The 25766-nt window shown below is 34.8% G+C and overlaps 1 protein-coding gene across 2 annotated transcripts in view; it reads left to right on the top strand.

Moving 5' to 3' along the window:
• Nucleotides 1–25766, top strand: part of LOC143239185 (lachesin-like) — a 148182-nt gene that overhangs the window by 65492 nt on the left and 56924 nt on the right. For both annotated transcript variants that reach the window (XM_076480056.1, XM_076480064.1), the window contains exon 2: nt 605–738. In XM_076480056.1, coding sequence (XP_076336171.1) covers nt 605–738 — 134 coding nt within the window. The remainder of the gene's footprint in view (nt 1–604; nt 739–25766) is intronic.

Here is a 25766-nt window from a genome sequence, read left to right as displayed (position 1 = left end):
TCACAACGCTGGAAATTGGGTTTCAATACAAAGCACAGATAGCCCATTGTGGAATTTTGTGTTTAATTACAAACAAGTACACTCTCTGCCCATTTGGGAAAGCTGAATCTTTCGAAGTCCTTAATGCATGACAACTCGGGGATAAGACTTTATTCCAGAAAATAGTTTTCATATAAATATTGAAAAACGATTGAAAAAAGTAACTCATACTTAATATTTCTGGCGTCCATAAAATCTGTTTGAAGCAAGATGTTTAGATATCCATACGTCACGTTATAGCTTTAATGCTGCACTGCTAAACATTTTGTGGTATTACCAAGTTTGTTAACATAAACTTTTAATAGATAATTAACTGATGTTCTAAGATTCTTCAAGCGCAGATTTATCTATCACCTAAACTTAAGAGAATATTAAGATTAATTATGTTAAGCTTGTAATTATGTTGCTTATTTTGGTAAAAATGATGAGAGAAGGTAAGCGAGAGGAACTTAGATATAATAGATTTACTGAACAGTCTTATTAAGTTAGTCAGTTTGCTAAACATTGCTTCGAGTTTGTATATCATAACATTAAAATGAAATCATATGGTTTCGTTTTCTTTCAGTAAACTCTGACGAAGTATTACGAAGTGTTTCCGAATTCTTACCGAGCTTTGCCGAGCCTATCCCTAATATCACAGTTCCTGTCGGCCGAGACGTTCGTATACCATGTATCGTCGAAAACATTGGATTAAACAGGGTAAATTATCGTATTTGAACCCAAAATAAAAACATTTAACTAGACTTGCAGAACCAGAGAAGTAAAACTCAGACCAGATGTAGATGTATAAGATATATACATGTATTTACAAGTGTAGAAAACAAAGTAAAAAGTCTAACGTAAATTTTTTTTCTTTAACGAGATATTTAGAATTTGTTTAGTTTGTTTAGAATTTCGCGCAAAGTTACTCGAGGGTTATCTGCGCTAGCCGTCCCTAATTTAGCAGTGTAAGACAAGAGGGAAGGCAGCTAGTCATTGCTACCAACCGCCAACTCTTGGGTTACTCTTTTACCAACGAATAGTGGGATTGACCTTCACTTTATAACGCACCCACGATCGAAAGGGCGAGCATGTTTGGTGTGACGGGGATTCGAACCCACGACCCTCAGATTACGAGTCGAGTGCCTTAACCATCTGGCCATGCCGGGCCGATATTTAGAAACTTTCCAAAACTGCCGAAAACGAACATTGTTAATGTTTAAAACATGGCTTTTAACAAGGTTTTCAGACCTTAACTACACTGGCTTAATAATAACGTATCATTTGTTGAAACCACATTTTTTATTATGTACTAATTTACGAATGTAAGTAGTTTAACCTGTTGACTGCCAAGTATTTCATCTGCTCCAATACAACTCTAATACTTCTTCATTTTGTAACTTTTTTTCGTGACGTCATTTTGGATCGAAAGTGAAACAATTTGTAAGTAGGCCAAATGCATGTATGGTGCTGACATCTAGCGTTGAAGTGAGGTATTATTGAGAACGAATTAACTCGTCCGTGGCACTGTGATACAGATCAGCTTGGACGAGTTATCTCGTCTACGACACTGAACAGGTTAAAAAAGGATATTTTGGATTCAGTTTTCTGACAGGACATGGTCATCTTTATTAAACTATTCTTTTATTAGTTCATTATATTTGCTCAAACATTTATTCTCTGTAACTCATTATAGAGAAGAGTCAGTCAGTTATTGTTTTGATTGCTATTCAGCTAAAGGAGACCGCATTGTGCCTGGGGATTGTAACTTTGTCTTCTCTGGTAATCAGTTCTGAATTAGGGACAGTAATGCTTAAACTTCAGGATTTTTTTAGCATGGTAATGTAATTAACTTACGCATACTATGTTTTTGACCTCAAATTTGCCAATTACTAAAACTGTCTTTTTTTTGTTGAAGATGATCACAGACTATGGCTTATGACGCACACGATATATTAGTGACAAAGTATTAAGCTAAAAAACATTACTTAAAAACAACATGGCATTTTTAACTTAATTTCAATCAAAATCTCAACATAAGTTTCCAGTACCTTTCTTTTTCTGTTGAAACGTTGGCTACTAAGTGCTCTTTGTTTAACGCTTTTTGTGGTGATAAACTAGTAAGGTAAATGAGGCGTAACCTCCTCGAAGGAGGAATCTTTTACATAAAGTAGAACACTCTTCTTATCGAGATGTATCGTACAGTGATCAACAGTTAACTTCAAAGATATTTGAAGCTCTGAGTGATGTACGCTACTTCTTCGATTTTCTGATTTTTAACGAAAATGTTTTGTTTTTTTTACAGTATCGAAGGATACAGTTTCAAAAGTGTGCGTCTTAAAACAAGTGTTATCTCTTCAAATTCAAATGCTCTTGACGGCTTCAACGTTAAGCCTGACGGTTTACAACATTAAAATAGGCTTAAATTGCTATGGTGGGCCCTGTACATCTTTAGGCTTAAAACAAACGAACAAATAAAAAGAAGAGACTCAGATGTTTCAGGCTAACCAGATCTGGGTCTAAGGATATATATTTTTAATTCGATTGAGTTTAGAAACGATTTCTTATCGATGCTTAAAGTTACATCAATCTAGTATAATAATATCAATCAATATAATATTTAGAACGATTCCATAAAGGTCTGATGTGATATCCATATGACATTAAAATACCTATTTTGCGACAAAAAATACCGTTAGAAAACAGTGATCATGACCAGATGTTGTAAGCTCAGACATTGGACTTTACGATGTTTTTGAGCTTCACGTCTGAATGGCCCCTGTCACTACAACTGTCAGAGAAGTCAAGAGCCCTCCCATAAAGTGCTAGGAAAGAACACTGAACTTCCTCAGGGATCGATGCTAGCATTGCAGTCTTGAAGACTGCTGATTGGAGCACGTAAGATGGTATATACAGTATAATCTCTTAAAATTGTTATTTACACGGTTAGGTTTCGAAAATGTGAGTGTTTCTGTTTTGTTACTTTAGCTGGCTTATAAACATAAGGGGAAGTTTTAGTATTTTCACATAGGAGCGCCATATTGCTACTTATGAAATTTTATTGAAATTTGTTTTACACGTGCGCTGTTCTGAACTGGTCCCGTAAATACTCTGAAAACTAAAATAAGAAAGAAAAGCTTTAGGAAGTAATGGAAAATAAATTACATGCTAGAAAATAATTGTAATATAATTATGAAAATAATTCAGAAAATAGTAGAATACAACAATACAAACCTATTCACTATATGACAATTAATCGTTATGTTATTACTACGTATGTATATATATAATTGTGTATTGTACGTAAGAACACAATGAGGGTATACTATCAAAGATCATGCTTTATTTACCACAAAAAGGTGAATATCTAACAATAATTTGATTAGAGTTTAACATATATATATATCTATATATCTGTTAATGCTAATTTAACAGAATGTATTGCAGGTGAGTTAAGGCCTGTGTCTGCTGCTGGGAATAACAATTGTTTTGAAGCAGGTTCACAAACAGCTTGGGCCCAACATGGCCAGGTGGTTAAGGTGCTCGACTCGTAATCTCAAGATTGCGGGTTCGAATGCCCGTCACACCAAAATATGCTCGCCTTTTCAGCAGTGGGGGTGTTATAATGTAACGGTCAATCCCACTATTCGTTGGAAAAGGAGTAGCCCAAGAATTAGCGGTGGGTGACGATGACTAGCTGCCTTCTCTCTAGTCTTAGACTGCTAAATAAGAGACGGCTAATGCAGATAGCCCTCGTGTAGCTTTGCGCGAAATTAAAAAAACAAACAAACAAACACAACTTGGAATAATAGCATTCCTAAATCAAAATCCAAATAAGCATGGGAGAAACGTTAAATTAAATAGTGTTCGTATAGATAAACTTGGGAGAAATGTTGAACAAAGTAGTGTTGGTGTAGACACGTTTGGAAGAAATGTTGAACTAAGAAGTGTTGGTGTAGACACGTTTGGAAGAAGTGTTGAACTAAGAAGTGTTGGTGTAGACAAGTTTGGAAGAAGTGTTGAACTAAGTAGTGTTCGTGTAGACAAATTTGGAAGAAGTGTTGAACTAAGAAGTGTTGGTATAGACAAGTTTGGAAGAAGTGTTGAACTAAGAAGTGTTGGTGTAGACACGTTTGGAAGAAGTGTTGAACTAAGAAGTGTTGGTGTAGACAAGTTTGGAAGAAATGTTGAACTAAGTAGTGTTCGTGTAGACAAGTTTGGAAGAAGTGTTGGTATAGACAAGCCTGGAAGAAGTGCTGAACCAAGAAGCGTTGGTATAGACAAGTTTGGAAGAAATGTTGAACTAAGAAGCTGTTGGTATAGACAAGTTTGGAAGAAATATTGAACCAAGAAGTGTTGGTATAGACAAGTTTGGAAAAGCTGTGAACTAAGAAGTGTTGGTATAGACAAGTTTGGAAGAAATGTTGAACCAAGAAGTGTTCGTGTAGACAAGTTTGGAAGAAGTGTTGAACTAAGAAGTGTTGGTATAGACAAGTTTGGAAGAAATGTTGAACTAAGAAGTGTTGGTATAGACAAGTTTGGAAGAAATGTTGAACTAAGAAGTGTTGGTATAGACAAGTTTGGAAGAAATGTTGAACTAAGAAGTGTTGGTGTAGACAAATTTGGAAGAAATGTTGAACTAAGAAGTGTTGGTGTAGACAAGTTTGGAAGAAATGTTGAACTAAGTGGTGTTGGTGTAGACAAGTTTGGAAGAAATGTTGAACTAAGTGGTGTTGGTGCAGATATACTTGGGAGAAATGTTGATTTGTTTGTTTGTTTTCTTACAGCAAAGCCACATCGGGCTATCTGCTGAGCCCACCGAGGGGAATCGAACCCCGTTGTAAATTGAAGACATACCGCTGTACTAGCGGGGGGGGCCGAGAAATGCTGAACTAAGTAGTGTTGGTATAGATAAACTTGGGACAAGTATTGAACTGAGTAGTGTTCCTGTAGATAAATTTGGAAAAGACATACTAAACTAACCAATTTTCGTGCCATTGAGCTCAGTTGTGAAATCACACAAAAAAAAAAGTTATTCCCGAGAAGACAGTAAACTTAGGCAGAAAACATTAGCGAGAGGTTCCGTCGTCTAGATCAACTCCTCAGACACTCCAGATAGAATTCTTCACAAAAGTTCTCACAAATTACGACCATGTGATTCTAGGAAAACAACGATGCTTGAAAGTAGGTCAAATTAGGCGCTGAAAAGATATCGATTCTCGTACAGTGATCTAAAGAATCTACGATATGTTCACGATAAAATCAGTAATTTTGCTGAGATAGAAAATAGAGTAAGGAATGTTATGAAACTGAGTGATAAGATAACGCCTCTCAGGTCGTTTAGTGTCAAGTGTCACTAGAAGTTACGACACTCCTTGAAAAAATAATCAAAACATGGCTAGTTATAAATGATTCATGTGTTTCTATTAAGTTATTGTAATAATCAGATGAAGGGTATGTAAAGGTCAGAATATTAGCTATGACTCGATATTATCAACAGGATTAGAGTTATCAACTGTTGAAATAAACATAACTACATGTCTCACAGTCTGAGCGAATACTTTATAGTTAGGCCTGGCATGGCCAGGTGGTTAAGGCGCTGCACTCGTAATCTGAGGGTCGCATGCTCGAATTCCCGTTACACATAACATGCTCGCCCTCTCAGCCGTGGGGGCGTTATAATGTGACGGTCAATCCCACTATTCGTTGGTAAAATAGTAGCCCAAGAGTTGGCGGTGGGTGGTGATGACTAGCTGCCTTCCCTCTGGTCTTACGCTGCAAAATTAGGGACGGCTTGCGCAGATAGCCCTCGTGAAGCTTTGCGCGAAATTCAGAAAAACAAACAAAACTTTATAGCTCTGAAACGTTAATTAACTAATACAAGTTTTTTACTTAAGAATAGAATTGTTTTGGAATAATTAAAGACGTTATTATTGAAATTAATATTAGTCTTATCTCTAAGCCTAAGGAAAGAATTAGAGTTTTATGGTTTTGTAATTAATGTGGATTATTGATTGAGAAAAAAATCTTTCGTTCCCTTCAGTATCCATAAAAAGGTCCACCTTTCGAAAGCGCTCGGGTTATAAGGTTTTCTATTTCGGTTTTAAAAAAATGAGATAGTTAGTTCCTTGTTCATGTGTGGTCTGTGCTGCTACAGTCTTTTCCTTTAATTAAACAGTAATTCGATATAGATCCAATGTAATGGTCTTGTTCATTGTATATGCGTGGTCTCTTCTGTTACACTCTTTCTCGTTAATTAACCAATAATTGAATATAGATCTAAGCTAATAGTCTTGTCATAGAACGTCTTATTAATAATATTCTTTTCGTATTGTTTTGTGAAATAATTTGTATGCAACAAATTCATATCATATAATAGGGGCACTCAGTGTAGAACATACCTCCGACACGCAGCGTTGACTTTTGTTTGTTTGTTTGTTTAAAACTTAGCACAAATGGGCTATTTGTGCTTTGCCTTTCGCCACTGTTATCGAAACGTAAATTCTAGCGTTGTAAATCTGCAGACACACCGCTATGCCACGGGGGTGGCACAGCGTTCATCATATTCGGCTCTCAAAAAATTACGAAAATGTGTCCGTGTGTCCATCATTATAAACGGACACAAATCATTTTTGGTAGAACGATGATGAATAACATTCCCCATGTCACGTGTCATTGAACTACAGTTATTTTTGACCGAGTAATGGAGCAAAAATAGTATATTAAATCGGCCCCTATTTTAACAAATAGGATTTTGTGTTGACTTTTGTGACTTTGACCGTCAAAATTATGATCGTAGTTCATGTATATATTACCTTTATCAAAATGAAGTAAATATATATATATATATATATGTATATATAGCGTTAAAATATATTACAAAAAACCCCAAAAGGTTTTAGTCTTTAAGCAACGGTAAAACGTTGTATTAGTCACCTACATGCTATTTGTTTCGAAGTGATTCACAAAATTACACAACGGACTACGTGTACCCTACCAACTACGGGTATCGAAACCTAGTTTCTAGTGTTGCGAAAAGGCTACGTAAAGACTACGAATTGTTTAAACAATTTAGTGTCCCTGAAACAATATTAAAGTGTGGGCTCAATTCGCCGCAGATAGCTCTATGTGTGTGTTTTTTTAAATTATTGTCAATTACTTTAAATTAATTAACCAGGAAGACGCTTTAATGGTTACATCGCTCCTCGTGTTCATGCAGTTCTTTATTCGTCCAAACAATATGTCTGTATCCAACTGAGGGTGGAGATTTTTTTAACCTGGTTGCACAGTCAATTTCTGCTGCATTTCAACCATCTTAAATAAGAGAATCCGTTAGTCATATTATGGGTTGCCAAGACGAGTTCGGTAAAAACTTGTGCAAGGACCATTAGGAACAACCTAATTAAACTATCGGAGTGATACCCCTTCATTAACTCCTCTGTATATCTAACTCATGGGATGGTAAATGAGGTAAGGTGTTTTCTTTTTACGTTGCCTATATAACGGGAAGTTTTCAGGTTCGCTAGCGAGTTAGAACACTCGAACGTTAAATACGTATGTGATGTAGTGTTAGCGGCTTCGCTCATCTGTGTATAGTTTCACTGTTCATGGAACAATTAATAACACGGTTAAACGTGGTAGATTAAAGCAACTGTATTTCAGTTGGAACGTTAAGGTTAGTTTTACGTTTCTTAGACGTAAAGGGTGAGATAAGAATGTTTTCCTGTTCATTTTATTCTACTAAAGTTGGTTATACTACGGGTTATATCGAGGGTTATAATTGTTACAGAAAAAAAAATCGATACTTTCTCACTTAATCATTATTGAAATTTATAAAACAAATATTAACTTATTACGTTGGGAGGGGTTAGAATCAGGGGTTCCCAACCTTTTGGCACTCGCGACATGTAATTGATGAAATAAAATTAATGTTATCCTAAGCTACTTCTAACAAGGCTACGCGACTCTCCTGCCAAGGCTTCGCGATCCCGCAGGGGGGTCGCGATCCACCGGTTGGGAACACCTGGACCGTTAGATGGATGGATGGATTGAACTCCCAAATACTCAGTAACGTTACTGTAATGTATATACTGTGTTTACATATATATATCACTTGCTGTTTCCTAGAGACTCACTGAACATTACATTAAATATCTGTTTTGTTACAATTTGCATTTTGGAAGCACTGAAATGTGGTTGAAACATAGTACAGAAATCTTGCACTACTTTATCATTACATGTATTTCAAATGTGTGTTTCAAGTTCTGCAAATTTAATAAAGATAAACTTGAATCTTAAAACAGCTAGTGTGACGTATTGCTACATGACTTAGATGTTTTCTGATCTTTCCCTAGGTTATAATGGTTTAAAATGATCATTGCTGAACGTTAAGTAGAATAATCTGTTTGTTTGTTTGTTTTTTTGGAATTTTGCGCAATGCTACACGAGGGATATCTGCGCTAGCGGCTCTTAATTTAGCAGTGTAAGACTAGACGGAAGGCCGCTAGTCATCACCACCCACAGCCGACTATTTTAGTAACGAATAGTAGGATTGACCGTCACATTATAACGTCCATACAACTGAAAAGGCGAGCATGTTTGGTGTGACGGTGAAGAACACGCGACCCTCACATTAAGAGTCAATCGCCCTAACCACCTGGCTGTGTCTGGCTAAGTCAGAAGAAAGGTGAAAATTGAAGCCAGTTTAAACTTAATGCGTACAACCACACATATTGTAAGACTATTACTGACTAACCCTATTTTAACACGTGATCAACTTCTTCAGGTGGTCCTAACTACAAGTCTGAAAAACTTTTCGTCAGTTGTATAACGAAACGTTCTAAACTCACAGAGTAGATACTACAGTGATTAAACTCAACAGACATTGAGGATATTGCGTGTCACGAATGTGTCTATTAAATCCAGTTAATAAGAAAACAACAACTAGTTGTATGTGGATGAAAACTAGTCGTGTTATTCCCTGTGATTCTATTAAAAGTGTGATACATTTTCAACTTAAAATATCCAATATTATTTTTTCTAACATTCTTTTATTCACTGAAAGGCTGAAAGAGAATAAATTTAAATTTGATCTCATGGAGGGCAGTTAGAGAATTTAAAAAAATAATGAAATTTTGCTTTTCCAGTATAAAAATTGTTTTCACCCTCTAGCGAGGGTTTTAGAGAACATGGATTAGTACACGAATTTAATTGCATTCCTAGGCCTAGAAAAGCATACTTTGAGTAGTGCGTGTAAGAGATCTTCTTTTTGAGTGATATGTTAGTGTTTCCATCTGTATGTTTTATAAATATGTGAAATGATTTGGAGACGTTATACAGATCAGATATCTTCGGAATCTATTAAAGAATTTTTACTTAATTTTTTTTAAGTGAATCAAAACTTCTGGAGAAAAAAAAGATTTTTTTTTGTTGTTGCAAAAATGAACGATGTATTATGAAATTTTATATAATATAAAGTTTAATAACTTATAGGTACAATAGAATGTAACAAAACCAGTCTTTTGTAAAACAACACTCTGTGCTCTTTGAATCTGGTTTCCATCTTGCAACACATAAAAAAACACCTCTACAAGTTTTTGAACACTGCAAATCAAATAAACACAACATAACCACAGGAAATACACACGTATTAAATATGGAAACAAACATAAACCAACGCAAAATCAAAGAAGCCCTACTTATATAACAACTAAAATCTAAATTAAACCAATATAAACGAACACTTTTATACCCATACTAATTAATAACCTAACATATACTGTAACGCCCCCTACAATTTTGTAACCGTTTACATTCTCGTCTGCAAGACATATGTCTGGCAATGGTCAGTTGCAAAGTTTCTTTGTTAACCTGAAGATGACCCAAGAAGGTCAAAACACTATTCTCTACTTTATTTTAATAAAAGTTTTAAACCCATACCAGTCGTCTTAAGATACATTTAGTTAAGACGGCCTATTTCTGTATTTTTTTTTAAGTTTTGACGTGCTGCCCTCTAAAGTAAAGTATATGTAACTATTATCTGTGAAAAAAAAAAGGAGTTATAAATATTTGAATGTGGCATAAAAGAAACACAGTTCCAGTTCATCAACTTTTTACAATGTACTTTACAATAAGTAAATCAGGGTAGGATGGGAGGTCGTTTTACCCACACCAATGACGTATATTTTTGCCATATGAGGTCGCCACAATCTACCCTCTGGTGCCCACGTTTTTCTGTATTTTGTGTATTTTACATGCTTCTTGTATATAATGCAAGCCTTGTTGTTTCAAAATGTTTTTTTTTTAAATTGCTAGGTGCAACATTTACATTAGATTGCAGGTATTTGGATTTAGAATACAGCTATGTTACTACATATTAAAATGCCGTTTTATTCAACCTTATGGGTAAAGCGGCTTCCAACTACTAGAAATGTGGTTTTTTCTCAATGTCTAAAAAAAATAGTCTATATCCAATGTTTATTTTAACCGGTAAAGTCACATTTAAGTTCAAGACAGCCATCTTACTCTATTTTCCCATATTATATAGTACCGTGTGTGATGTGACTTGATAGAGTGTGTAAGAATTAACCACATCAAAAGAGATCTTTCTGGAGTTATAACATGAATTTGTTAAGGCACTATGTTTAAATAACCACGTTGACAGACCATAAACAACAAACAGTACACATTCCATGAAGGAATATGTTAACCTATTCAGATATTTTGTTTATGGATGCTGAAATGACATTACAAGGAAGAAATGTAACTCATATGACATTGTGGCATTAATAGTGCAGACTATGTTCGGTGTTTCGCAGTCGAGGTCGAAACAAGGTTTATTATGACGTCAAAGTCAATTTTCAGAATTACATACTGAATAATGTATACACTTCCCTAACAAATAGTCCAGCAATAATTGTATTGCCCAGAGAATACCGTCTTAATTTTTTAATTAAAAAGCACAATATATTCATCATTGGTGTTATAAAAGTAAAAATAAATTACCATCTCGTATAAAAAAGCGTTAATCGGAAATAGATTTATTGTAAGCAATAAAAAAACGTAAATCAATATTATATATTGATGTATATTATATTATATTACGTATAATATTATATAACCATATAAGTGTGGCAATTAATGACGTAATCAACTCTTTTATTATTACATCCTGTGTGATTGTCAAAAATTTATCTTTCTTTGTGATAAACCTACTACGAGCTAATCTATCTTTTCACCATCTAAAACGTCACAGTTCAAACGATGTCCTTCCAATATATAGAAGTAAAAGTATAGGAGTCGACCGGTAATGATAAAGGTAGAAAACATTATACACAGCGAAAAGACCAGTGGGAAAGTGATAATTAGACTCAAACCCCCAAGAAATGAAATGGAGTATGAAACATTCACCTTAATTAACATACGTGTACAACAGTAGTATTATCAAGATGAAAGACAGAATAGACGGAAAAAGACTCGGTATTCATTTCACCTTCACCGAACATGCTCGTTCTCTCAGCCGTGGGAGCGTTATAAAGTTACGGCCAATCCCGCTACTCGTTGTTAAAGTCCAACAGTTGGCAGTGAACGGTGATCACTAACTGCCTTCTCTGTAGCCTATCACTGCTAAATTAGGGATGGCTAGTGTAGATAACCCTCGAAGAGCTTTGCGCGATGTTCGAACTAAAACAATTTGCTCAACCTTGGGACGATGAAGGATCGACTTATTGTTTGTGTTCTTCCACGTCAGTATTGTTAATCAGATTTCATTCGATTCTATAAAGAAACATTGGATGAGTTTAGGATGATACAAGACTTTCGGCAGTAATTGGGTACAGAAACGAAAAAGAAAAGTTTTGTTTGTTTGAGTTTTTTTAAACTTTAGCACAAAGCCCACAATGGGTTATCTGCGCTCTGCCCACGATGGGTATCGAAATCCCGTTTGTGGTGTTGTAAGTCTGCAGATGTATCGCTGGGGGACACACAAAAAAAGAGATTTGATGCAGTTGACTAACTGCCTTCCTTCTTGTCCATCAGTTCAATATTAGGGACAGTTTATACACACAGCTCTCGAGTAACCTTGCAGATCTGTCACAAAAAATCTTTGTGGCTTTGAATGCTAGCTGGTTCACACGAGGGGTTGAAACACAATCATAAAACATGGATAGATTCAGCGATTTTGGACGTTGGAACCCTTCTTTATCAAGGATTAAATGTAAGTAAAGAAAAAGAAAATAATGGAACGTGTGATCTTCCTGTCACGATGTTGCCACGGAGACTAATCCAGACGACATAGAGTTGATATGTTGTGTCGAGACGGAATGTGGTGTTGGGTGTGCGACAAAGACTTCCGGTGTAAAAAAAAAAAGAAGAAGAAAACAGTAAGAAACCGCTCAGTAAATAAAAAAAAGAATTACTGAAACGTTCTGAAGTAAAAAGATAGATACTAAAATTGATTGAGAGGGTCTTGAAGAGTGGCTTTTGTAACTTTGAGGGGGTTTACCTTGAAACTTGATATAACCATAAACCACTTCAGATGTGACTATGAAATTTTCATCTCCTTAGAATTTTAAAAGTGAGACATAATTAGAATAAAAATCATATTGGTTTGGTTTGAATTTCGCGCAAAGCTACACGAGGGCTATCTGCGCTAGCCGTCCCTAATTTATCAGTGTAAGACCAGAAGGAAGGCAGGTAGTCATCACCACCCACCACCAACTCTTGGGCGTCCGAATAGTGGGATTGAACGTCACATTATAACGTCCCCACGGCTGAAATAGCGAGTATGTTTAGTGTGACGGAGATTCAAATTCAAACTCTCGACCTTCAGATTAAGAGTCGAGGCCGAAAATTATGTGAACGTGAGTAAAATATTTATTCAACATATTTAAACACATAACTAACAAAATTATACTGTAATATTTATTCTTGAAATTTTAAAACTAAGACATAATTATATTAAAAATTACATGAACATGACTTAAATCGTAATGTGTTACACAAATTTTGTTCCTGGATAGTATGTGTTATTTCTTAATTGTTTATGTTGTAAAAGTACAGAAAATGACCATTATTCCCTTCAAACTTTGCTTTTTTTAACCTGGATGATGAAATTTAGAAATTAACTTATTTTCTACGTAAAAACGGGCAAATTTGTACATTTCCATTTACATAAGGTCTGAATAAAACAACATATGAATCAAGATTTACATGTATTTATACTAAAGTTATACAAAAATTATTCAGAAGTGAGTAGTTTTTTTGAGATTTGCGACTGTAATGTAAATAACTTTCACGTATCAGCCCCCAAATATAGTCTCCCATCATGTTTTTGTTATACGCTTCCAGGTCACAAAAGCAAAGTTTGAAGAGAAAAATAGGTCTTTTCCATTTACTTTAGGCATAAGCAACTGGGAAATAACACTTTCTGTCCAGGAACAAGAAAAAAGTAAACATTTTGTTGCATAGTGTCGTTTATTTGACACAATTAAACACAGAAATAACAAAATTACATTGTAAAAGTCTACCATTATATTAATACTTAGGAATCTAAATACATTTCATATTTTTTTTTATATATTTCCTTAATACTCTTAAAAGTAGATTCAATGAGGTACTGAAAGACTGGGTTATGTTTTAGATTCCACAACGTAGCATTTAAATGTAACATTAACATGTTTACTTTGTCTTTATGAACTAAAACTAATTTTTCTAATGTAATGCGAGACTTTTGGCAGTAGCTGAGAGTGAAAGACTAGCATCACTTGCTTAACTAGGCTAATAAAATTTTGATTAAAGATTATGTAAAAGTTACATATATATATTGAATAACTGGTGTTATATCTAACATATATACACACACACACATATAAAACCAACTATTGAAGGAGAGAACCAGTGAAGATAATTGTACCCGTGAGACATGATTTATTCGATATTCCTTAAGTAATGCGTGTTATATATACGAAAATATAACGTGTGAGGATTTACGGAGCCCTAAACAAAGCAATCGATGCGTATCGACAGAAATTGACGATCTCGTGACAACAAAATCAACTATAAAATACTTTCCTCTTAGTCATAATGAACGACTTGGCACAACCCAGGAATTTCAATAGGCTGTTTATTGGTCGTTTTTTTGTGGCCGCAGTCCAAAGGTACCAACCAGTGTGTCACAGGATAGAATTGACATGCAAGACATTAAGACAAGTAGGCAGAACTCAAAATGTTAACGAATGAGACTAAGGCAGGATATCCAGTCATAAAAAAACAGAACAACAATACTTTTTGTCTAAAGGTGGAAAACTGCCTTAGTTTTGAAATAAAAACAGTTGCTTTTCTTGCGGCTGTGATTATTTTAGGTCTTTCTTGAAGCAATAGTCGTTCTCTGACTTACAGGTGTGTAAATTGTGTATACATAATGTTTTCCGTTTTCGAATGAGACATTTAGTCTCCCTATTATTTGTTTGGATAAGACTTTTTGCACCAAGCTACAAGAGTGTTACCTACTCTTGGCAGTTCTTAATTTTGTGTTGATAGACTAGATGGAAGGCAGCTAACGCCAACTTTTGAATTAACGTCACTTTTATAACACACCCACGGCCTTAAAATGGAAATGAGTGTTTCTTTTTCAACAACGAACCGCGAACCAGGAACCATCGGACCCACAGTCTGTACATACTACTCATAGGCCACGCCCCTTCCTAAATGAAAGTAATAACATAAATATAAAACGTAATTATACATAAATATATCAATGATAATTCGCATGGAAATGTTCGTTAATTCGAATAAGCTTGAGTGAAATAAAGATAATAAAAGTTCAGGTTGATGTAGCAAAAAAACAACAACAACAACAAACAATAGAAATAGAATCACGAACTTTTTAGCTACTCTGTAACATAGTCTGAAATAAACGTTGAATAACATCTGGAAATGATTAATACGAAGAGATTATGACAAAAGATAAAACTGGGAGAAAGATGAGCAGAAAAGGTAAAACAAAATGTTTCATTGTCAAGTAATAATCTTTATGTAAGTTAGACTGAAATAAACAACGTGCCAAACCGAAACTGAATCGCGTGCCAAGAAAGATTCTAAAACAAGCAGAATTTGAGCGTGAGTTGAAACAAAATAAAAACAAATTAGGAAGGTAAATTTTCTACCCCCACCCACCTTGTTCGATACGATCACTGGAATGCATTATATTTAATTATAGAATGATATTCAGAGCATGGACAGTGGGTGATTCAGATGGGTCATTCGGTTTGGTTTGTTTTGAATTTTGCGCAAAACTACTCGAGGGCTATCTGCACTAGCCATCCCTACTTTAGTAATGTAAGACCAGAGGGAAGGCAGATAGTCACCATAACCCACCGTCAACAGTTGGGCTCCTCTTTTACCAACGAATAGTGGAATTGACCGTCACAATATAACACCTCCACGGTTGAAAGAGTGAGCATGTTTGGTGTGATAGGTATTAGAACCCGCGATCCTTAGATTACGAGTCGAGTGCCTTAACCACCTGGCCAGGTCAATAAAGAAAGAATGGCAGAGGTGGGATTCGAATCCTCGCCCTTGCGGACTGGTGCCTAAAACCAGAGCCTTAGACCTCTGGGCCATGCTCCCGTACAATTTTTCGGCGGGACAGGGGGGTTTGATTCTTCTCGGTGGATACAGTACATTGTTCGATGTGGCTTTATTATAAAAACACACACGTGGCAGACGGGAAGGAATACAAAATCAGTTTGAGACTTTTGATGAAAGATGTGTATTTGTTCATACTAAGTTGTCACCTTATAATATGTTCAACAACAGTTTCTGAGTAAATAGATTCATTCCCACAGAAAACAAAGAAACAAAATTTACAGGTATCTTTTGGTTCAATAATACCTATTGTTCAATACGGTATATGAAATTTTATTCATTGTATGAACCATGACGCGGTTTTACATATGTAAATCATGTCGCTAGTTTCAGAGTTACCTTTTATATACCTTACGAGTTTTCCTACCTTTTATATCTGTAAAATTAAAAGACAGCTACAGATTCAAAATCTACCAGTTTCAAACTGTTGGGTTCTTGCGAGGTATTTCTGTGGAAAGTCTCACCCAGACTGGTTGAAATATAGAGGAATTTCGGAACAAAACCCTAATTCCGAGAAATGACTTGAATCCTTTGATGCCATATGTTTAGTTTAGTGTGCTGATGTTGTCACACGGTATATTTGTTACAAGTCCGATTTATATTCATGGAAAAATAAGGTAGGTGCAGGCCAAAACGTGTGTTTTGGGTAGGGTTTTGATATTTAAGGTAAAATGGGAGCCAGAACCAAAAACGTTAAAAACAATTGGACCAAAGTTGATGTCTTGTGGTGTTTTTCATGCCATCAACCTAAATGTAATCAAATGGCGCGTAAATACGATTTCGGAAAAAACGAATAAGGAAAAAAAAAGTATGAAAAGTACACATGAAAACCAATATGTCTTCCCCCCTCTCGTGGGGACATAATAAACCGAAAACAAGTAGTTACATCGACTGCATTACAAGGGAAGATAAAACAACTTTAAAACGTTTGTGATACCTACAGAGATTGCACAATGGAGAAACGATCTTAAAAGAAAGAAAAACAAACTGTGTTACTGGAAAGTAACAGTACGTGAGATTTAGGAATAGCAATTATCCGGAAGTGCAATTATCCGGAAACATAAAACAAAATCTGTTTTTATAAAAAAGGAAAAGAAGATGGCTGGGAGGACACAGTTTTTCTCTCGTTATAATTCTAAAAATTAGGCCATCCACATATTTATACTATCTAAATACTTTTATTTTCGAATGTTAGAATTCAAACTTGTAAACTGAGCCGCACCATAGATAGGAGTAACATCCAGATCAGATATTCCCTGAGTTTGAAATACAACTGTCCCCAGCTTTGGAAAGATTGTCAGTGGACTGGTGTTTTCTTGCGTTCGACGGTAAATTCAAGGGCTTGTAATACTAAAAAGTGGAGGTCAAAGTGTAAAGAATCCACTGGACAGCATTGCGTTTTTTTAACAAACAGTGAAATGTTAGAAGAATCCACTGGATAGCATTGCGTTTTTTAACAAACAGTGAAATGGTAGAAGAATCCACTGGACAGCATTGCGTTTTTTTAACAAACAGTGAAATGTTAAAATAATCCACTGGACAGCATTGCGTTTTTTTAACAAACAGTGAAATGGTAGAAGAATCCACTGGACAGCATTACGTTTTTTTAACAAACAGTGAAATGGTAGAAGAATCCACTGGACAGCATTGCGTTTTTTTAACAAACAGTGAAATGTTAAAAGAATCCACTGGACAGCATTGCGTTTTTTAACAAACAGTGAAATGGTAGTTTAGCCTGTAACACGAAGACTTCAAACAGTTCATTGAATAAGGTAGTGGGATTTAACTCTAATTATTGTAACGCACGTGCAGCTGAAAGTACAAATCACATTGATTTGCATGATAGCTCGAACCTTGGAGTTTGTACTCCACACATAAATCATGCTTATCTCAAACTTCAAGGTTTATTTTATGGTATGATACATTTCAGCGGAATTTAAACCCCTTAACATAATTACCACTTTATTTATTTGACGGTTAAATTTTCGTAAGAAAAAAACTCATTAATTAAACTGTAACGACAACACTACGTAGCGGTGAGAGTTAGTTTGTCTTGCTTATTTTTGTGTAATATCTTCTAAATCCTTTAAACATATATTTTTTAAAGGGATAACTAGAAAATAAAATCACATTTCTGGAGAAAGAAGTAGACACAGGTGTATTAAACCCGAGATAATGTTAGTTTTTGTCTGGTCTCTGAATTTAAACTTTCGGATAATTATGCGAAGACAGCCCTTTATATAACTCTGACCGATTTATTTTTAAAATAACGAACTAACGGTATTATAAAGACACAAACAACAAGTAAAATATGAAATGTTACAAAAGAGCTATCGGTTATGAGATATATAGATAAGTGATATAGTCTTTAAAAATCATCGCTAAGCCTTATTTTCTACATTTACTCCGTCATAACAGAGTAAATTACATACGTATATACTCCAATACATTAAACCGACATAATAACTGAATAATATTTCTTCTGTAATTCTTATTCAAATGGCGGATAGTGAATTTCTTGACATATACAAAACACATTTAACATTGTTGACACATACAAAGCACATTTCACATTGTTGACATATACAAAGCACATTTCACATTGTTGACATATACAAAACACATTTCACATTGTTGACACATACAAAGCACATTTCACATTGTTGACATATATAAAACACATTTCACATTGTTAACACATACAAAACACATTTCACATTGTTGACATATACAAAACACATTTCACATTGTTAACATATACAAAACGCATTTCACAATGTTAACATATACAAAACACATTTCACATTGTTGTCATATACAAAACACATTTCACATTGTTAACATATACAAAACACATTTCACATTGTTGTCATATACAAAACACATTTCACATTGTTAACATATACAAAACGCATTTCACAATGTTAACATATCCAAAACACATTTCACATTGTTAACATATACAAAACACATTTCACATTGTTAACATATACAAAACACATTTCACATTGTTGTCATATACAAAACACATTTAACATTGTTAACACATACAAAACACATTTCACATTGTTGACATATACAAAACACATATCACATTGTTGACATATGTAAAACACATTTCACATTGTTGTCATATACAAAACACATTTCACATTGTTAACATATACAAAACACATTTCACATTGTTGTCATATACAAAACACATTTCACATTGTTAACACATACAAAACACATTTCACATTGTTGACATATACAAAACACATTTCACATTGTTAACATATACAAAACGCATTTCACAATGTTAACATATACAAAACACATTTCACATTGTTGTCATATACAAAACACATTTCACATTGTTAACATATACAAAACACATTTCACATTGTTGTCATATACAAAACACATTTCACATTGTTAACATATACAAAACACATTTCACATTGTTGACATATATAAAACACATTTCACATTGTTAACATATCCAAAACACATTTCACATTGTTAACATATACAAAACACATTTCACATTGTTGTCATATACAAAACGCATTTCACATTGTTAACACATACAAAACACATTTCACATTGTTGACATATACAAAACACATTTCACATTGTTGACATATATAAAACACATTTCCCATTGTTGTCATATACAAAACACATTTCACATTGTTAACATATCCAAAACACATTTCACATTGTTAACATATACAAAACACATTTCACATTGTTGTCATATACAAAACACATTTCACATTGTTAACACATACAAAACACATTTCACATTGTTGACATATACAAAACACATTTCACATTGTTAACATATACAAAACACATTTCACATTGTTGTCATATACAAAACACATTTCACATTGTTAACATATACAAAACACATTTCACATTGTTGACATATACAAAACACATTTCACATTGTTAACATATACAAAACACATTTCACATTGTTAACATATACAAAACACATTTCACATTGTTGACATATATAAAACACATTTTACTTTGTTGCTTTTTCAACAAACTAAATTATCAACGTACGTTACATCCAGGACATTCATCTCTGTCGAGTTCATTTCGTTTCACCAACTATGAGCTCTCATGTTGGCATGAGAACTAGCACCTGGGGCACGTTTGATGTTCTTGGTTTAACCACACTCACTATTTCCTCGTGCAGAAGTATTAAGTTGTGTTCGATATGTTGTTATTAATTAATACATTTTTACCACACTATCATATGTTATTACAAATAAAACACAATTAATGACAAATGAACGTTTGTTTTAAAAGTGTGTTTAGATTAAACACTTGATAAGGAACATAAGGAGAGGCAGTGCCTCACCTAACGAGTTAATATTATTTATTGTTACACTAAACCAGTGTTTATTTATTTATATAAAGTGTCAGTCTTTAGGCAGCGCCACTCTTGTCTTGCTACCACTACTTGTGATAACACTACACTACTTCCACCGAGGGGAAGCGAACATCTACTTTTAGAGTTGTAAATCCGTAGACATAACTATGTACTAGCGTTAACTAAGATTTTGTAACATGAAGTTTGTCTTCATGTAATCAGTCAATTATATAGAAAAAATCACCCGCTCATATAAAACATACATATAATTATACGTAAATTAATGAGAGAGAGAAAACAAAATCGCAGTCACAATACAGATACAGGTTTTTCTCTGTCTCATTAATTTATATCTAATTATATTTCTACTAAGGTTTGGATATGTAGCATAAGATACGCGCTATCTTTCCTATTGTCTCTCTTAATTTTTGAAATTTTCTAAAAATGTATATTTAATCATAAATAGACATCTATATAATATAGTGCGAAACCACAGCACAAAGCTGTAAGCGCGGTTCTTAATATGTGGTATAATCTCTTCGTTATAACCATTTGCACATCCCACAGGTATTCGTGCGCATGAATGCGACTGTGGAAAGTGAAAAACTAAAATTACGAAACATGTTTTCAGAATGGAATAATTCACTGGAGAAAAGAACTAAAGTAATTTCGTCATTTATTTCTTCGAGCAGCGGATAAGAAAGACGTCAAAACTTTTAAAATCATTCAAACTATTTATTATTTAGGCAGCAAAGAGCAATAAACATCAACAGCAAAGCGTTTCTGTCCTCTGAAAAGTGCTCTGCAGGAAGTTGAGAAAAACAACACTTACCTGAAAGCAATCATATCATATCAAAGCGTAATTCGCTTAGTTTTATAATAACATAAAAGGGTTGTATTTCATATTCATGAGGAAGAAGCTTTAATGTATTAGGTTTTTATCTGAAAACAGGTAATTTTCTTAAGTGTTGTTTTTCTGTTAATGAATTTAGTTTAAGTGTTACATAGATTTTTAGTTACCTCATTTACTGTACCCGTGCTTTCGAATGTAAAATTAATCAGCCGTGTCCATCTACCGACAAGAAGTTTAGCCGAATGGTATCGGATTATCCGTGTACAGTCCCTAAAGTATGCAGTAAATAAACAGCCATGATGCTAATCCTATTTGCTTAAGACCTTAATCCCGTTGGTTTCTCGAAGAGGATCCTCAATAGATATGCTTTTTTCCCTAAGAACTGGCTTATATTTCAATAAGACGGACTTATGGCGTGGAAATGTTTCTATGGTTTATTTGTTTGCTTCTGGGAATAGCATTTTTAAGAAAAAGAGAAAGTCTTAAACGTCTCTTAAAAAAATAACCGAAACGCAAAGAATCGCAAAAGTAAGCTTAAAATGGAACGTTACAAGATTAGAGAGATAAAAGAGAGACCGCAAATAAACCGAACACTTAAGACTTAGAAAAAAAACACTAAATAGGATTTGGTTTGTTTTGAATTTCGCGCAAAGCTACACGAGGACTATCTGCGCTAGTCATCCCTAATATAGCAGTGTAAGATTAGAGGGAAGGCAGCTAGTCATCACCGCCCACTGGCAACTCTTGGGTTACTCTTTTACTAACAAATAGTGGGATTGGCCGTCACATTATAACACTCCCACGGCTGAAAGGGCGAGCATGTTTAACCTGTTCAGTGCCGTAGACGAGATAATTCGTCTAAGCCGATCGGTAACACAGTGTCACGGACGGGTTATTTCGTTCTCAGTAATACCTACCTTCAACGCTAGATGTGAGCACCATACATGCATTTGACCTACGTACAAACAGTTTCACTTTCGATCCAAAATGGCGTCACGAAAAAAGTTACAAAATGAAAAACCCGGCATAGGAGCTACCGTAGCAGCTGAAATACTTGGCAGTCAACAGGTTAATGTGACAGGAATTCGAACCCGCGACTCTCGGATTACGAGATAGAAAATCCCTTATTAACACTTTATTCTTACTTTATTAGGGTCAATGTTCATGAGTGTAATACATAGCATTTTGTGTTTTTGTCACTACTACGCTTCATTTAGTCGATGTGAAAATCTCTTTACAAACAGTTCATTGGTAATTTCAACATTTTTTAAGATTATCGTATCAAAAGTGCATTTTACAATAAAAACAATTTAAATACAAAGTAAATACATTAATCAAGTTAACATTGTACGTTTTTGTACCGGGTTGTTTATTACTTTTATGTAATTAAGGAATTCTTGACTCTTATGATAATATGAGTGGTTACTGGTGAAAAGTGTTTGGTGGTTATTTGCAACAATAATGTGACGCCATATTTGTTATAGTAGTTTGTGGTATTCTTGAATAAATTCTGTAAAAGTAGTTTTAACTTCTTCTGAAATACAGCTGTCAGTTGTGAGTGGTTGTTCTTCCATATTTTATTTAGTTTGTTTGTATTTGGTGTGAGTACAGCGTCAGCAAAGATCCATGTTTGAGTACTCTGTGTTGTTGAAATTGTAGTTATTGTTTTATTTTTGTTGTGTTAACATGTTTATTTGCACAGATTGGATATTGTTACTGATATTGCATAAGCTGTCTTCGGTGCTCTTGTATTTAGGACAACCTTTGTGGTTTGCCACGTGTTTTTGCTGGCAATTAACAACATGTACACGTATTGTTAACATTTTTATATTCTTTTACGTTGGTTTCTACCACAGTCCACACATCATGGGAGAGCTGTACAAGCAATCGTTTCATGTCCACGTAACGTTGGTAATTATAACACTGCGTTACTACTACTACGAGTGTTTTAACTTTTTCAACTCGAAATCTCTGATACCAGAGTGTGATACCATTTGATATCATATTCTGTACATCCTGGGTTTTGTTTGTGTGAACTTGAAATCTCTGATACCAGAGTATCATACTATTTGATATCATACTCTGTACACCCTGGTTCTTGTGGACTTGTTTGTCTGTGTTCTTGCAGGTACGGTTTGGTTTGGATTGGTTGAATTTCGCGCAAAGCTACACGACGCAATCTGCGCAAACAGTCCTTAATTTATCAGTAATATAGACTAGAGATAAGGCAACTAGTCAACATCACCTACTGCTAACTCTTGACTAATCTCTTACCAACGAATAGTAGGACTGACCGTCACAGTATAACGTCCACACCGCTGATAGGGCGAGCATGTTTGGTGTGACGGGATTCGAATCCACGACCTTCAGGTTGCGAGTCGAGTGCTTTAACCATCAGGCTATTCCAGGCTCTAGAACTAAACGTCCATGCCACAGACTCAATGTCTACACACAGCTATCTCTGATTTTAATTACTGACCAGAAGGAAGGAGAACAACCAGTCCATAACATGTCACATACTGTCATTCTGTTATTTTTAACACGCACATACAATGAGTTCGGTAGCATGTACACAGGCAGCTGAATTATACAGGGTGTTCGGAAAGTCACTGTGCACTTATATATTTATTAACAGACATGTTTCAATATAGAATACAAGAGGTAAATATGAATGACAATTGTAAACAATGTTGAAAGTGACTCCCGTTGGCATCAATACAGGCTCGGATCCTTCTTATTTTGTTTCTAAACACCGCTATCTGTTGCTGAATTGAAATAGACTGAATGAATGCTGTTACAAAACTGCACAGTGACATGGTGGTCAAAACATTTTAACCGTTTTATTAGAAAATACCAACTCTCCCTTGGCCTACACCTAGTGGTCAACATATGTTAACAATTTTATTAGAGAACACCAACTCCCTCTAGGTTTACACCTGGTGGTCAAAACATGTTAACATTTTATTAGAGAACACCAACTCCCTCTAGGTCAACACCTGGCGGCCAACACATGTTAACAATTTTATTAAAGAACACCAACTCCCTCTAGGTTTAGATCTGGTAGTCAAAACATGTTAACATTTTATTAGAGAACACCAACTCCCTCTAGGTCTACATATGGTGGTCAACACACGTCAACAATTTTAAGGTTGCCATATATTTCATGTTTGTGTTTTATCATTTATGCTTTAGAAATTACTTTATTCGAAGTATAAAAATCCTTCATTTTCTAAGCGTTATACATTTTGATCTCCACTGAATTACCATGCTCGATCAGGTCTCATACACGTTTTACTTCCCCCTGGTTCCTTTTATTTTTTACACCCATGATTTATATCTGTGGACTAATACTGCTATAAATCTGGTTTCGATACCCGTGATAAGCAGAGCTCAGATAGCCCTTTGTGTAGCTTTGTGCGCAGCAACCACTTATAACATTCGAACTTTTGACTTATTTTGGAGAGAAGCCCAGAACGTTAACCACTAGGGCATCCATATCCTAAAGAGCATTTTTATCTTATATGTAGCGCTCTCTCGCGGAGTTTACAGCGAATGACTGATCGTGATACAGTTTTCCGTTAATGGAGAATGGAAACATTTTCGTGGAATTTCTGGTGCTTGGATAATACCTGGAGCTTGAAATAATTACTATAATTTTTAAAGACCTAAAAAGTTTGCTATGTAAAATTATATTAATTAATTGATATATTTCTTTTAGTTTAACTTTTGCTGAGAAGTTTTCAATAATAAACCAGAGACAGATAAAGGAAAATCTTTGGTTGTAACTGAAGAATGAGCAAGTTGTACAATTTAAAGAGTGTATTACGAATGCAGAAAACTGTGACCGTCCATCAGTTATGAACAGTATTCTATTGAGCCATCAGAGAGAAACAAATTATAATTAGGCCTAGCTCCCGAAATCAAAGAAGCACAAAATTGTATTTAAGAGCAATAGTTATTAGAAAAAAAGAACATTGACTTGCCAATAAGAGTAATAAGAAAAGACACAATTTTATTTCTAAGCTAGGGTTTAAGACTTACAAATATAACTGTATAACAAATAAACCATTCTGCAACTTCATATGTATAATATAATCACAAAATGTTAAATTTATGATTAGCATTTTCAAATGAGGCCCGGCACAGCCAGGTGGTTAAGGTACTCGTATCCTAATCTGAGGGTCGCGGGTTTGAATCCCCGTCACATCAAACATGCTTGCCCTTTCAGCCGTGGGGACGGTGTAATGTGACGGTCAATCCTATTATTCTTCGGTAAAAGAGTAGCCCAAGAGTTGGCGGTGGGTGACGATTACTTGCTGCCTTTCCTCTAGTCTTACACTGCAAAATTAGGGAAGGCTAGCAAAATAGCCCTGTTGTAGTTTTGCCTGAAAATTCAAAACAAACCGAACCAAGTTTCGAATGAAAGGCAATCATTAATAAATAACAAAACAACTTTACTGGAGAGGTAAAGGAGAATATTTTGAAAAACAAACATGCTTCGGCCTTCAGGTCGTATTTTGAGGACATTTTACTTTTGGTTTCAAAAATGTATTCAAACGCAAAATCAAAGAATCCGTACTTATACAGCAACTAAAACTGAAATTAAACCAATAAAATCACCTTTATACCTGTACTAATTAACTGCAACGTACAATCCCGTACCCGTTTATACTCTCGTCCCTAAGACGTGTCTGGCAACGGTCACTTGCAAAGTCTCCCTAGATGACCTAGAAAGGTTTTCTCCTTATCAACAGAAGTGTTAATACCTATACCAGTCGTTTTCAGATATATTTTTATTTCAAGAGGGTTTCTCTTCATTAAGAGTTTTGGTTTTAGTTAAACTTTTTTTTTAGTGTTTTAATAGAGAAATAAGTTTGT

The sequence above is a fragment of the Tachypleus tridentatus genome, chromosome 2 (genome assembly GCF_004210375.1).
Source record: "Tachypleus tridentatus isolate NWPU-2018 chromosome 2, ASM421037v1, whole genome shotgun sequence".
Lineage (NCBI taxonomy): Eukaryota > Metazoa > Arthropoda > Merostomata > Xiphosura > Limulidae > Tachypleus > Tachypleus tridentatus.
This window is presented reverse-complemented; position numbering and strand designations above follow the sequence as displayed.